The 13,680-nt window shown below is 58.7% G+C and overlaps 1 protein-coding gene across 3 annotated transcripts in view; it reads left to right on the top strand.

Moving 5' to 3' along the window:
• The first annotated feature begins 1,923 nt into the window (after nt 1-1,923).
• Nucleotides 1,924-13,680, top strand: part of Unc13a (unc-13 homolog A) — a 60,991-nt gene continuing 49,234 nt past the window's right edge. For all 3 annotated transcript variants that reach the window (XM_058576499.1, XM_046436882.2, XM_046436884.2), the window contains exons 1-4: nt 1,924-2,061; nt 10,727-10,756; nt 11,547-11,646; nt 13,263-13,380. In XM_058576499.1, coding sequence (XP_058432482.1) covers nt 2,040-2,061; nt 10,727-10,756; nt 11,547-11,646; nt 13,263-13,380 — 270 coding nt within the window. In that variant the 5' untranslated portion in view covers nt 1,924-2,039. The remainder of the gene's footprint in view (nt 2,062-10,726; nt 10,757-11,546; nt 11,647-13,262; nt 13,381-13,680) is intronic.

Here is a 13,680-nt window from a genome sequence, read left to right on the forward strand (position 1 = left end):
GAATCCACTCCAACCCTCTGCAAGGGTGTAACCCCAAATCCTGGCAATTCAAACATTAGCAAGGAAACGCAGCCACTGATGCTTCCCCCCCACCCCCCGTACTGGGGATTGAACTCAGAGGCACTCACTCAACCACTCAGCCCCAGCCCTTATTTATTTACTTATTTATTTATTTATTTTTACCAGAGATTGAACTCAGGGACACTTGACCACTGAGCCATATCCCCATCCATGTTTTGTATTTTATTTAGAGACAGGGTCTCACTGAGTTGCTTAGGGTCTTGCTGTTGCTGAGGGTGACTTTGAATTGCAATCCTCCTGCCTCAGCCTCCCCAGCTGCTGGGATTACAGGCATGTGCCACTGCACCCGGCCCACTGATGCATCTTTGATGCGAGTATGATGAAAATTGCTGGAGTCACTATAAAATTGTTTTTACATTATCCAGTGAAAGTGAGCATACATATGTTTTATGACTTAGCCATTATCATCCATGTGAACCAGCACACAATACTGAGCATGGTCATAAATCTGTGTGTGTGTGTGTGTGTATTTGCAATAAATCCAAATTTGAAACAACCCAAAGGCCCACTAACTGAAAAAAATAGGTCAATCATACTGTTGTACTCATTAGCAGTATATTATACAGCAGTGTAAAAGACCCGCATCACAGCCAGCATTGATACAGAGGAACATCAGCAGAATTATGTTGAGCAAACAAAACAGGTTGGTAAAGAATGTGAACATTTGTGTCAGTTACATAAAGGTCATAAACAATCAAAATTCAAATGTTTGCTGTCAAGCATGTGTAAGGAAAAGCATGGAAGTGAAAAAATTGGGGGAAATTCTCCTTTCTGAGCTGAGGGATGAGATTGGGGAGGCACCGAGGAGCCTCCCACTGTGTGCTGATGCTTTTTACCCAAGCCTGTGGCTCTACTGCTCATCCCTCTCCTGTGCACATCTAGTTGAGACTTAATTAACACTCTGAAAGCAAAGAGAGATGTAACGTGGCTAACAGGAGACTACAGTGCCCAGCCCTTTCAGGTGTTCACTCATATGACAGCTCCTGCCACCTGAGAGGCGGGTCAGTTGTCATCCCCTTTCACAGGGAAACTGAGGCACAGAAAAGTCATGTGACTTGGCCAAGACCATGCTGGCGATTAGAAGCAGAGCGGGGTTTTAAACACAGGCCTCCCTCACAGCGAACTCCATACACATTCTGTATTTATGAAGGTCTTTCCTGTGTGTCGGGGACAGGCTGCTCTGTGGGGCTCGGCCTCCGGTGCCATTCCAGACACTGGCACACACGTGAGCAGGTTTGTAGGGTAAGGGCCATAAGGAGGCTCCCAGCTAGGTGCGTGCAGAGGAGTTCGAATCAGGGCCCAACCAGAGGAAGGGCTGGGAGCTGGGGACCCAGAGAGGTCAGTGCAAGGGAAGTCAAGGAAGGCTTCCCGGAGGAGGAGGAGAGGGCATTGACGGATGAATAGATTTCTAGTTATACAGGGAAAGAAGGATGGGTGGCTTAGAGAAAGTGAAACGGGGTCATTGAGACCTAGATGGGACCTAACAGAGGCACAGAAAAGGAACAGAGAGGGGCTCAGAGGAAGACATGATTAAGAAAGGCCTGGAGAGAACAGGAGCAGAGAGCAGGGAAGAGAGTGTTGGAGAGACGGAGACCCAGAGCCCCAGGAGCGGAGATCCTCCGGGCAGAGCCGGCAGGAGACATGCGTGGGGGCCGCCCAGTCCCCGTGCGGGGGAGGCCTGGAGGCGGGGATCCGGGGCTCCACGCGGGGCTCTTTAATGCACCCCCAGGCTGCGGCGCCCCCGCCCCATCAGGCGTTCCGGCCCCGCCCGCCGCGCGCCGGCGCCACGTCAGGAGCTGTCCGCCCCCCGGTGCTGAACCAAGATGGCTGGCGGCGGCCGGGCCCGGGCGTGAGCAGAGCGCGGGCTGCAGCCGCGAGATGCACGGAGCCGGCGGCCGCTGAGCCCGACCCCACCGAACCAGCCTGGCCGCCCCCGGCCCGCCGGCGACTCCGGAGCCATGTCCCTGCTCTGCGTTGGAGGTAGGCGGGAGGCTGCGGGTCGGCACCCGTGCGGGCGCGGGCTGCTCCCGGGGTCCGCGTGGATGCGGCTGGGCTCCTCCGGGGGTGACCTGAGCACACGCGGCGTGACCGCCGAGGGGAGAGCGGTGGGCGCTGCGGCAGGCCGCCTCGGGGGGTGACCCGTGTAGACGCGGCTCGGTTCTCGGGGGTCCCGATAGCCTCTGTTGGGGATCGTGTGGACGCGGGTGGGGATCTCGGGTTCTGTCCCGAAGCGGTCCAGGCTCGGGCGATGGTGTAGACCGGGTTGTTGGTGTAGGGGTCCGTGTGGAGCGGGCTGGCTGGGTAGTCTGACTCCTGCGGGGCACTCGGAAGGAGTCCGGTCCTGTGCGCTGGGCTACGGATCCTCGGGGACGCGGACCCGGCTGGGCATTCGAAGGGGCGCGGGTCTCCAAGCCCCGGAAATGGAAGGTCTGGGTGGGCGGGCGTCTTGGCCCTCAGGACAGCGGAGAGTTCTAGGACCCCCCAGCCCTGGATGAAGAGGACTAGGGGGAGGGGGCCAGGGAGACCCCCAGCGTCCAGAGAGGGCGATGGCTGGGGGTGTGGGGCTGTTTCTCCCATGAACTCTTTGGCCTCCCAGATGGGGACTGGGAGGACAGCGGGAGGGACCTTCCCCCCGCCCCCTCCAGACCCCCTGAAGACGTACCCAGCCTACTCTGTAGGGTGCAGACCCTTTTGGAAGAGCAGTGACCCCCGCACGACCACCCGCCCTCGACCCCGACCCCTGTGGGTCCATCCTCACCTCACCCACTTTGGGCTGCAGGGAGGGAAGGGGGAGCTATTTTGGGGCCAGAGCGCCATCTGCACTGAGGCCCACGCCCAGGCCCACGCTCTGCGTTGGGGTGGGGGGAGGGAGAGGAACGTGGGAGACGCATGACCCCCCAACACACCTTTGAGCCTAGGGTTGGGAGAGGCCAGCTCACCAGGGCCCGGGCGTCCGAGGCACTCCCACAGAGAACTCAGGCTCTGGGAGACCTTGGGCGGGGAGCGGGCTGGCGGTGGGTGGGCTCGAGGCCCACAGAATTCTGAACCCTGGCTTTTAAGGACTGGGGTTCGCGGCTCCCCGCGCCCACTTCATGAAGACTGCGGTGGTGGAAGGAGGGTGTCGACCGAGTGTGAGGCCAGGCTTCTGGAGACCTTGGGCGGCGGGGAGTGTGAGAGTGTGTGCGCGCGCGTGTGTACGAGCGCGCGCGTGCGTGCCGAACTCCAGCGGCCGCCTGGACCCAGGTGGGCAGGCTCGAGCCCGGCCCCGCCCCCGCCCCGCCCCCGCCCCGCCCCCCGCCGCTCCATTCACAAACCCAGCCCCGCCCGCCCGCTCCCCGCCGCGGCTTCCCGTGTGCAAATAGGGTCGGGCCGGCGGCGTGGACGCGGGTGTTCTTAAAGGGACAGGAGCCCCCTTTCTCTGAGCTTATTTCGGTCTGACGAGGCTGGGGGTGGTGGGAGAAGGATCCCTAATGTCAAAGGTCAACACCTCGAGCCCCTGACCTCCAGGCCTGCGGAGCTAGTGTTGTCGGGAAATCCAGGGGACCCCCGTGCTATCCCCACGGCTAGGCCTGAGGAAGGATGGAGGGGAAGTTGGGTGTCAGACCCAGCGGGCTCTTCCCTTTCTCGAGTTGCCTGGCACTCCAGGAAGCGGCGCCGGAGCCGGGGGCCGTGGGGTGCTCCTGCTGACCCCCGTCCTCTCCTTTGCCCTCTCCCCGCCCCCACACCCCTCGCAGGGCTCCTGGGGAAGGCCTGCCTAGTGCAGGGGGCGGGATGTCACGCTCAGCTCTGACGCAAACAGGAGGCTCGGCTGCGGGGGTGGTGTGTGTGTGTGTGGGGGGGGTGCAGTAAGAGGGAGGAGGCTTCCAGAAAGGGAGGCCCGGGGGCAGGATTGTGCTGGATTCTGTGGACTTTGTGGGAAGGAGTCCCCGGCAGAGTGGAGGGCTGATGGGCAGGGCGAGGCTGGGGCTGCGGTGGGAGGCGGAGAGACCTGGTGAGGAGGGGAACCTGGAGCAGGAAGAGAGGGGGTGGGGGGCAATAAGAGCTGGAGGAGGGTAAAGCCCCGGGGTGAGGGGTGGAGCCAAGAGGATGGTGGGGTGAGTGGGGGTGTGAGGTGGGCTGGGCGGGAGGGAAACTAGGCTGGGAGGGGTGGCCCTGGGGTCTGAGCTCATCTCTGGAGTTGGAACACCTGCCCCTCCTCACCCATGCGTCCACCGCCCTACACACATTCCCACCAGGCTTGCTGCTGTGCACAGACAGCTTACCAGGACTCCGAGCAGACCCATGCCTGCGTGAACACAGTCCCGTGTGTGTGTGTGTGTGTGTGTGTGTGTGTGATCCAGTCTTAAGCCAAAGTCCCTGAAATACAGATGGGTGTGTCTTCGGGTGCACAACTGGAAGTATCCATACAAAGTTGACGTGTGTGCAGAATACACAAGATCTCCTCACCACTTCACACCCAGACATGCACCCGTTTGCACCCGTTAAGGTACCAAGTCTCATGAAGTAACTTCTATACACATAAGCACATACAAACACCATATGTGTACACACAGGACAATGCTTGCTCAGACATTCGAAGCAGTCTTTTTGAATGGACGAAGGATGTTACATACACTCACTTAGGTACGCAGGTACACATGAGTGTGTGTATGCAAATACACAAATACATGGGTCATGGAACTGCATGGCATGCACACATGTGCCAACATGTGTGTGCTACTAACTCATTGTCCACAAGATTGCACATGCCAGTACATCTTCATCTCTAGGCACATGTGTGCAGACCCTCACCTGCACACAAACAGTCCCATGTCCCTCTATACATGCACACACATCCGCCTGCCCTGGTTATGCAAGTGAACTCCTCCCTGCAGACATCCAAGCAAACAGGCCGATGAAGTGCTCAAGCGTGCCCCCCAAGCCAGCAAACGGGAGCAAACGGGAGCCTGTCCGCAGAGGCCCGGCTCCGGGCTCCTGCTTCCTTACCTGTGTGGAAACACATGGCCTCCTCTTAATCGGCCAGCCAGCTGTTGGCAGTGTCCTGAGGTTGCCAATGGTAAATGCACCTGGTTCCTTTATGAAGTTGCTCATATTTACGTGATAAGCAGTCATTGAGCACCTGCTGTGTACCAGGCACCGTTCTTGGTTCTGGGGACCCAGTCCTACCCCTGGCCACTCTCCTAATCGTGTTAGGGTAAAAGAGATGGGAAAAGGCTGGGGAGCGGGGGAGGGGTCCAGGACACTCTTCCTCTAGAAGCCTGCCTTGAACCCCACCCCTACCATTTGCCTGAGTGTCAGAAGATGAGGGGAAAGATAATCGGAGGGAAGACAGTGGTCCAGGCAAAGGAACAGCATGGTCCAAGGAGCAGCGGTCAGGATCAATTCCAGGCTTTCCTGTGCCTCCCGGCATTTTGCATAGACCATCAGGTTTTAAAGGATCCATAAATATTTGATGGGCGAATAAGGCAAACAAATCAGTGAATGTGTGTGAGGAAAGAATTTGCCTCATGACCAATAATAACATCCACAAGTCCCACCCATCCAGCATGCTGTAGGCACGGTTTCGAGGATTTTTGTGCCCACTGCCCTCTTGAATCCTCAGAGAAGCCCCATTTTGCAGATGAGCAAAACTGAGGCTCAGAGAGGTCTAGCAACTTGTCTACTGCCACAGAGCCAGAGGTGAATCTAACAGACTCCTGAGCCTGTTGTGGGTGAGGGAAGGCGTTGAGCCTTCTCTCAGCCTCAGAACCTGGGAGACAGCCAAATTCCCTCCATGGGTGAGAGTCTGTCCTGATTGCCTTCTTCCCGTATCCACTCAGTAAACTGGCACGTCACCACCTCCTCATTCATAATGGCTGTTTTCCTCCTCTCTCCCAGGAAGACTTCACAGATCACTCTCCAGGGCTGCCCCATCTGTGATGTCACCCACCTGGGGGCATCTGCATCTGGGTCTTTCCTCTCACTATGTGAGGTGCTAACGAGGGCATTCTGTCTTGGGCAGGTCTGGGTTTGAATCCTGCATTCATCACTCTCTGCAAATCCCACATGCTCTTCATTCCTCAGCATGCCCATCTGTAGAATGGGCACACCAATAGCGCCAGTGCCACCTGGGTTTGACAGGATGCTCTAATGAGAGGAGGCAGGGCCCTTTGGCATGATGCTGGCCTATGGGAAGGCCCAATAAGTGTGAGCCAAAGAAATGGAAAAATCAATGATGGTATTTTTATTAATGGAGCCTAAGAGCTTTCGGGAAGGAGGTCCATCAGTGTAGGGCACTCTATGTAGGCCCGAGGAGGGCTCTAAGAGGGGTCTCCAGCTCTTGAGCAGGACAAAGGAAGCCAAGTTCATCAGGGATACAAGAGCAGGGATGGAGGGTTCAGCACCACGGACAGCGTCCAGTTGCCGTCTTAGCGCAAGTCAACCATGGGAGGAAAGGACGTCACGCCTTTAGCAAATCACTATTTAATGAGCAACTACAACTGTAAACACTGGGCCTAATTCTTAGCTGTCCGTGGTAAGCAGCACAGGATCACTGATCCTTGGGCTCTTGGCATGTTTGTTTTTCACACAGAAGGCTCCAGCTTATTCCTCCAGTAGAGTTGAGAGTCCTCGTTTATTCTCTGCCCCGTGCAAAACCCGCAGGGTCAACGCCCTATATCATAGAGCTCATCCGTCTCCCGCTGAAGTGTCTGCCAGCAACATCACACGGGAAACCGTCAAATATCCTGGAATCTATTTCTGGATTTTCTATGTTCCCCACCCCCATGCCAAAGCCACCCTTTGATATGGTGGCCTCGCACTGTGTATATTCTGACACTCAGTGAGCACATCAGGGGAGTGGGCTTTCAGATCTCTCCTTGATGGCTGGGTTCCCCTCCCCCTGCCCTTCACACTGCCCCCCTCATCTGGCAGGTCACAAGTGCCTCAAGACTGGAGGCCCCTTCAGTTAGAATTCAGGATCCTAGAATCTTAGCCAAGGGCACGCGGAGAAATCAACCAAATAATAAAAATAGTCATGATACTAGTCCTAATAATAATGTGTAAATACTATTATTAATTATTATTATTAATGATACTATAATAATGACAGTGCAGAAGGAGGAGAGGGAGGAAGAGGGGATCAAAACCTCCCAGCTCGACCTCTCCCCATTTCCCAGATGCAGAAACTGAGGCCTCGAGCCCCGCAGTGCCCATGGGGATCCCGCAGCCTGAACCCCCGCTCCAGCTTCCCCAGGTTCGGGGAGCATCTGTAACCACATTCATCAGTCCCGGCTGATGGGGCCCCAGAGACATCCGAGGCCGCGCAGGCCACTGGCTGCGCGTGACGCGGTGTCTCCACCCACCCGATACAGAGGGCGACAGCGCCCGCGCCCCCCCTTCCCCCCGCCCGGGCCGCTCCCGCCACCTCCCCGCCGTCGCGTCGCTCACGCCCTCCGCGCCCACGTTATAAATAGCCTGGTGCCCGCTTGTGACTCGGAGCCCGCTGGGGAGGGCTGGCGCTTCCGCGCCGCTGACCCTCATCCAGCAACTGGCGCGGCGTGAAGGTGGCGGGACGTGACGGCGAGGACGGCGCCTCTGGGGAAAGCATGCGCCGGCCGGGAAAGACACCAGCCGAATCCGTTCCTTCTCCAGCCCCTTGGTCCCCCCCTGAGCGCCCCCCGCCACCTTCCTCCAAGCCCCTCCTCACTCAGACCACCCCTCCCTCCTGCCCCTTACCCCTGACCACCCTTCCTGCCAGCCCCGCCCCATAACCCTCCCTAAGCCCCGCCCCATAACCCTCCCTAAGCCCCGCCCCGAGACCACCCTCCCCAAGCCCCGCCCCGAGAACCCTCCCCAAGCCCCGCCCGAGACCACCCTCCCTAAGCCCCGCCCCGAGACCACCCTCCCTAAGCCCCGCCCCGAGACCACCCTCCCCAAGCCCCGCCCCGAGAACCCTCCCCAAGCCCCGCCCGAGACCACCCTCCCTAAGCCCCGCCCCGAGACCACCCTCCCCAAGCCCCGCCCTCCCCTCCAAGCCTGGCAGCCTTCTTGAGTCCCTCCTGGATCTCGAGCTCCTTTTCCCTCCAAGACCCCTGTCCCCAGCCTGGGCGGCTTTTGGTTTTCCCTTTTCTCTGAGACCCTTTTCCCCTCTGAGCCTCCTGAAGGATGAGCAAATATTGATGTCCTTGCCCCGGACCTTCTGCAGGGGCTGAGGGCCCGAGCTGGCCTCAGTCAGCAGGACAGAGCCCTCCAGCAAGTCCCCACGGCCTGAGGCCCTCCTGAGCCCCGCACCCTCAGTCCCGACAGCCTGCGGGGAGGGGCCGGGCTGGGGTTGCAGGGAGCGGAGAGCCAGAGGGAGGAAGAGGGGACCGGAGAGACCGGAGGAGGAACGAGTGACAGGGTGGGGAGAATAATAGACCGAGGAGCAGGGAGACTTGGTGGGAGACCGGCGAGAGCCTCTTGGAGGAAAGACACAGGGAGGGAGACAGACGCACCAGAAGGCTCCAGGGCTGCCCTGAGCCAGGCCCATGGTCTGCAAAGCGGGCATTGTCCAAGGAGCCGAGGGGCCCCTGGATTCCCCCAGCGCCGCGCACAGCTTGCCCCTCCAAGTGCCCCCAACACACCCCTCCCCCACCTCGCCCGCGCCTGCCCCCAACAGTGACCTGAGGGTTCCTGCCTGCTGTGCAGTCCTCCTCCTCCCCTCCTGCTCCCCCTTTCCTTTTCTCTCTCAGTCTCCGTCTGCCCTGTAGGTGCCTTTCCCAGCCTCAATCTGGGTGCCTCCCTCCCGCCCCGCGGCTGCCCACCTTTGCCAGAGCCTCCCAGGTGTGCTCTCCCCGGGGAGGAGGCCTGGGCCAGGCTGGGCATAGCCCCAGGCTGGGGCGACGGGTAGGAGAGCTCCCTGGGAGCTGGGTGACAAGGATTCCACAGGGCAGTGGGACAGGGACTGACTGAGCAGGCAAGACAGGGTCCTTAACTCATGCAGCCATGTGCCTTGAGCAGAAAAGTGAGGACACAGGGACTGATACTGATTTCAGGGTGTGGGGGAAAGAAACAGAGATGAGGACAGGGGAGAGAGGGAGGGAGAGGGAGGGAGAGAGAAAGAAAGAGGGAGAGAACCAGATCTAGAAAAGCAGGGAGGGAGAGTAAGACAAAGATGGAGGCCCAGAAAGGGGGATTCACTAGCCCAGGGTCACACAGCACTGAATCTGAACCCAACTCTGTTTGACTCCCAGCAGAGCCAGTGCTCACCTGTCCCAACGCCCAGTCAAGGGCTCCATCCACACTCTACCTGCCAAGGCCAAACTCAAGTGTGGCGGGTGTGATGCCCCATCATTTGCGTTTAAAGTCTGGGCCTTTGGGGTGAGGAGGTTGGCGCTGGCTTAGGAAAGCACCCTCTCATTGCTGACTCCTCTGCTGCAAGGGACCCGACCATAGTCACCATCCCTATGTCAGAGCCACTGGCTCCCACCCTGGATGGACTCCTGTGTTCCCTGGTTCCAGTCAAGCGTTTTGCAAGGCAGAAACTCAAGTGATGGGGACAGAGATACAAACCCAAGAGGCTGTGGCACCTGTCCCTACACGGTCCTGTTTCTAGGAATTCATTGTTCCATGGCTTCCACGCACCCGTCCAGAGACGCAGAAAGCTGGGCGCAGCTGAGGCAGGAGGGTGCGAGTTCCAAGCCAGCTTCAGCAACAGCGAGGCCCTAAGCCACTCAGCAAGACCCTGTCTCTAAATAAAATATAAAAAGGGGCTGGGGAGGTGGCTCAGTGTGACTCGGTGCCCCTGGGTTCAATCCCCAGTTAAATAAATACATACATAAATACAGACCCAGGAGGCAGAGGGACAGGGGAAACCCGAAGGTGTAGAACAAAGGGTGGGCGGTGAGAAGGGGGTGCGCAACCATCTCTGGGGTCAGGAGGACCCGGGTTCCCTGGGGCGGGGGGCAGGGGAAGAACTCCTTCATTCCTCGATCGTACCTCGATTGCTTTGGTTTGGTCCAGGGTGCCATGGACCCAGATGAAGACGTGAATTGGAAAAGAAGGGTGAAAGGAGGGAGAAGGGAAGAAGGACTGGGGTCCCACGGGGAGCAGGTTTGGGAGGGGCAGAGATGCTGTCAAGGGAAGTTCCCGTCCTGTAAACCAGTCGCACCTGGACCTTGAGGGCCCCAGGGCTGCAGCTGTCCTCACACCCACCCCTTCCACACTGCTCGGGAGGCAATCAATCCCGGAGGGCTTCCTGGAGGAGGCATCTACTGCCACCTGCCCCGTTCCTTCTTAGGTCTCTTGCTCCATTGCAGATGAAGGCTCAACTCCAGGAGGGCTGGGGCTGTGGGAGGTGGGGGACTGTGGGGACTCTCCTGCCATCCAGTTTCCTCCCAGCCTAGGTCTGCCTGTACTCATCTGTCTGATGATCTCTCTCTCTCTCTCTCTCTCTCTCTCTCTCTCTCTCTCTCCCCTGCCTCCTTCATCCTCCTTGTTGCTGTCCCTGGCTTTGCTTCTTTCATTCGTTTGGTTGGCTGTGGCTTTCTCCCGTGTCTCTCGGTGTCTGTGACTCTCTGTGTCTCTGTGTCTCTCCTCTGCATTTGTGGCTCTGGCTTGGATGTCTGTCCGTCTGTGTCCCCTCCACATCCCCCCTCCTCTCCTCCCTCTCTGTCTCTCTCCACAGTCAAAAAAGCCAAGTTTGATGGTGCCCAAGGTAAGCGCCGCTCCTTTGCCCTGTCTGTCTGTCTGTCCCTGGAGAGGCTGGGAGGCTGTCTGGCTCTGCGTCCAGACTCAGACTTGGTTTCTGCGCAGGGAGGAGGGGCGTGGGAGGGTGGAGCTGGGAGGGGGACCTTGGCCTGGGATCGCCCTGTGTCCCCACCTTCCACCCCCCTGGCCCAGGCCAGTGGGGCTCACTCCGAGCCTTGGCTTCCCAAGGGGTCTCGGGAGGCCAGGAGGGGATAGACCTGCTACAGATGAGGATACCGAGGTACGGAAAAGCAAAAACCAAAGGGAGTTTGTTTTTTTTTTTCTTTCTATTTAGAATAAAATCTTTTTTGTAGTTGTAGATGGCCCGACGCCAACACCCAACCCCGTGCCTCTCCCGTGCCAGGCAGGCCCTCTGCCCCTGAGCCCCAGCCCCAGCCCCAAAGGGAGTTTCTCACAGTCAGTTTTGTCCCTTTTCTGGGACCCTGGTCTTCTCAGCCCAAACCAAAGGCATGGTCTCCTGTTCCCGGGGCTGGACTCGGGGACTTCAGGCCAGCAGGGGCTTCACCAGCCGGCCCCGCCCCCAGCCCCGGAGCTGGTCATTTCTAGGCAGCTGGGTGAGGCCCCAGATTCCAGGTCTCCCCGATCTCAGATGTCCCCTCCCCCAGCCCGGCTTGTCGCCTGGGGGCCTGGCGTGGGGAGGGCTGGCCGGGCAGGAGCCCCTGCGGGTCAGCTCGGGGACCCAGAGCGGGCGGTGCAGTCCCTGAACTGCGTCGCTGACTCTGCTGTCACCGCCACAGAGAAATTCAACACGTACGTGACCCTGAAGGTGCAGAATGTCAAGAGCACGACCATCGCGGTGCGCGGCAGCCAGCCCAGCTGGGAGCAGGACTTCATGTTGTGAGTCTGCGCGTCCAGCTCAGCCACGCCCCTGCCCGCGCCGCGGCCACCTCGGGCAGTGCCTGGCACCGCCAGGGAGCCGAGTGGCCTGTCCCTCCCTGCCCCGCCGGCTCTTTCCCAAAGCGCATCCAGAATGCAACCGCTTCCCTTTATCTCAGCAGCCACCGGCCAAGTCCCGGCCTCCGCCCCCGGCCTCCCGCTGCGGCCCGCCCCCCACAATCTGCTCTGCTCCAGGCAGCCAGGGGGATATTTTTAAAACTGTAAATCACATCCTGTCACTCCTCTGTTCCAAACGTGTCCGTAGCTTGTCGACCTCAGAATAAAGCCACACTCCTGCCCGCTGTCCCCGCCAGCACCTCTCCATCTTCTCCTCCTCACCTGCCCCAGCCATAGGTTCCTCCCACAGCCCAGGTTGGTCCTGCCCCAGGGCCTTGGCACTTGCGTTCCTCCCCTCACCCCAAACAGCAGCTTGTCCTTTGGATCTCAGCTCGTGTCCCCTCCAGGGAAGCCCCACCCTTCTTCTTCCAAAAACCACTGTCAGAGCCCGGTATCTTCCCCGGGCTTCCCCTCCAATGGATATTCTAGCCATTTCTATGAGTTTTTCATTTCTGGCCACGGCTGCTAGACTGGGAGCTCCAGGAGGGTGGGACAGGGTTGATTTCTGTCCCCACTGTGACCCCCTGTCACAGGAGTTGGCACATAGTAGGTACTCAAGAACCATTTGATAAGCAAATGAATTAATGGCCCGGATCAGCCCAGAGTCTAGAGCCACCCAGTGCCCCGTTTGCAAAACCACCTCCGTCCAGTCTACTCTGATGACAGCCGCGGTCTGTGCCCTGCTCAGAGGCTTCCTCTGCTTGAACTAAATCAGCTGCACCTACAGCCCTGGGAGGGGAGCTGCCCCTGCAATCCCCTTTTTACAGATGATGAAATGGAGGCCCAGAGAAGTAGAGCCACTGCTCAGTGTCACGCAGCACGTTTGTGTCACAGCTGGGGTTTGGTCCCAGGCCACTCTCCACCCCCAGGCTATGCCCCAGCAGAGCCTGACAGTGAAGTGTCAGCGGGGCAGGAGACAGGAGAGGCCGGGCACTGAGGACCCTGAAGCAGAGGACGGAGGGGGTGGGGGGTGGGGGATGGTGTGCCGGGGGAGGGGCAGACAGTCCCTGAATTGGCCCATTTCCAGGGTGAACCCTCAAGGAAAGGGCATGAAAGTGCACGTGTTCATGTGCTCAGGAGCGTCCCCACCTGGTTGAGCAGAGGTGACACTGCAAGGCTGGAGACACCCAGATGCTGTTATCGGGGTACAGTGGGGCCAGGGCGGGGTTTCAGCAGCTTCTTCACTCTCCTGCATCATCAGGGTCGAAGGCTCCAGCAGGGGCTCAGAAGACAGGTGTGGGAGACGTGTGACATGTGTCCCCGCTCCTTCCCTCCTGGCTGGCTTCTGTGGTACTCAAAGCCAGTCAGTTCCCACCTCTGGCCTCAGTTTCCCCTCTTGCCATCCAGCTAAGGGGGTTAAATTGCAGTATGCTGTGTATCCTCAGGCAAACAAACTAACCTCTCTGAGCTCCCATGCTCTCCCCCCTACTCCCCTGATACCGCGTCTCCCCTTTCCACAGTGAGATTAACCGCCTGGATTTAGGACTGACTGTGGAGGTGTGGAACAAGGGTCTCATCTGGGACACAATGGTGGGCACTGTGTGGATCCCACTGAGGACCATCCGACAATCCAATGAGGTGAATGGTGGGTGGGCTGAAGGTGGGGAAGGAGGAGTGCCCAGAGCCTTGTGGCCTAAACAAGATGGGCATTTACATTCTCTGCCCCCTGACAATATCTATGTATACCTTTGGGGTTGTTAAGACAGTTAAAGCCACTGGGGTCTAAGTTCCTTCAACTTATTGCTCTCCCGTATGACTTCTACCTCATGGTCCAAAGTGGCTGTTTGAGGCTCATCATTGCATCTTCATTCCAGCCAAGGAAAGGTAGTAAAGGGGAGTGCTCACCTGCTTAGTTAAGGGCCCAACCTGGAGGCTGCT

Source organism: Marmota monax, unplaced genomic scaffold (genome assembly GCF_021218885.2).
Source record: "Marmota monax isolate L192 unplaced genomic scaffold, Marmota_monax_Labrador192_F-V1.1 WCK01_AAM20220418_F8-fsc00021, whole genome shotgun sequence".
Taxonomy (NCBI): domain Eukaryota; kingdom Metazoa; phylum Chordata; class Mammalia; order Rodentia; family Sciuridae; genus Marmota; species Marmota monax.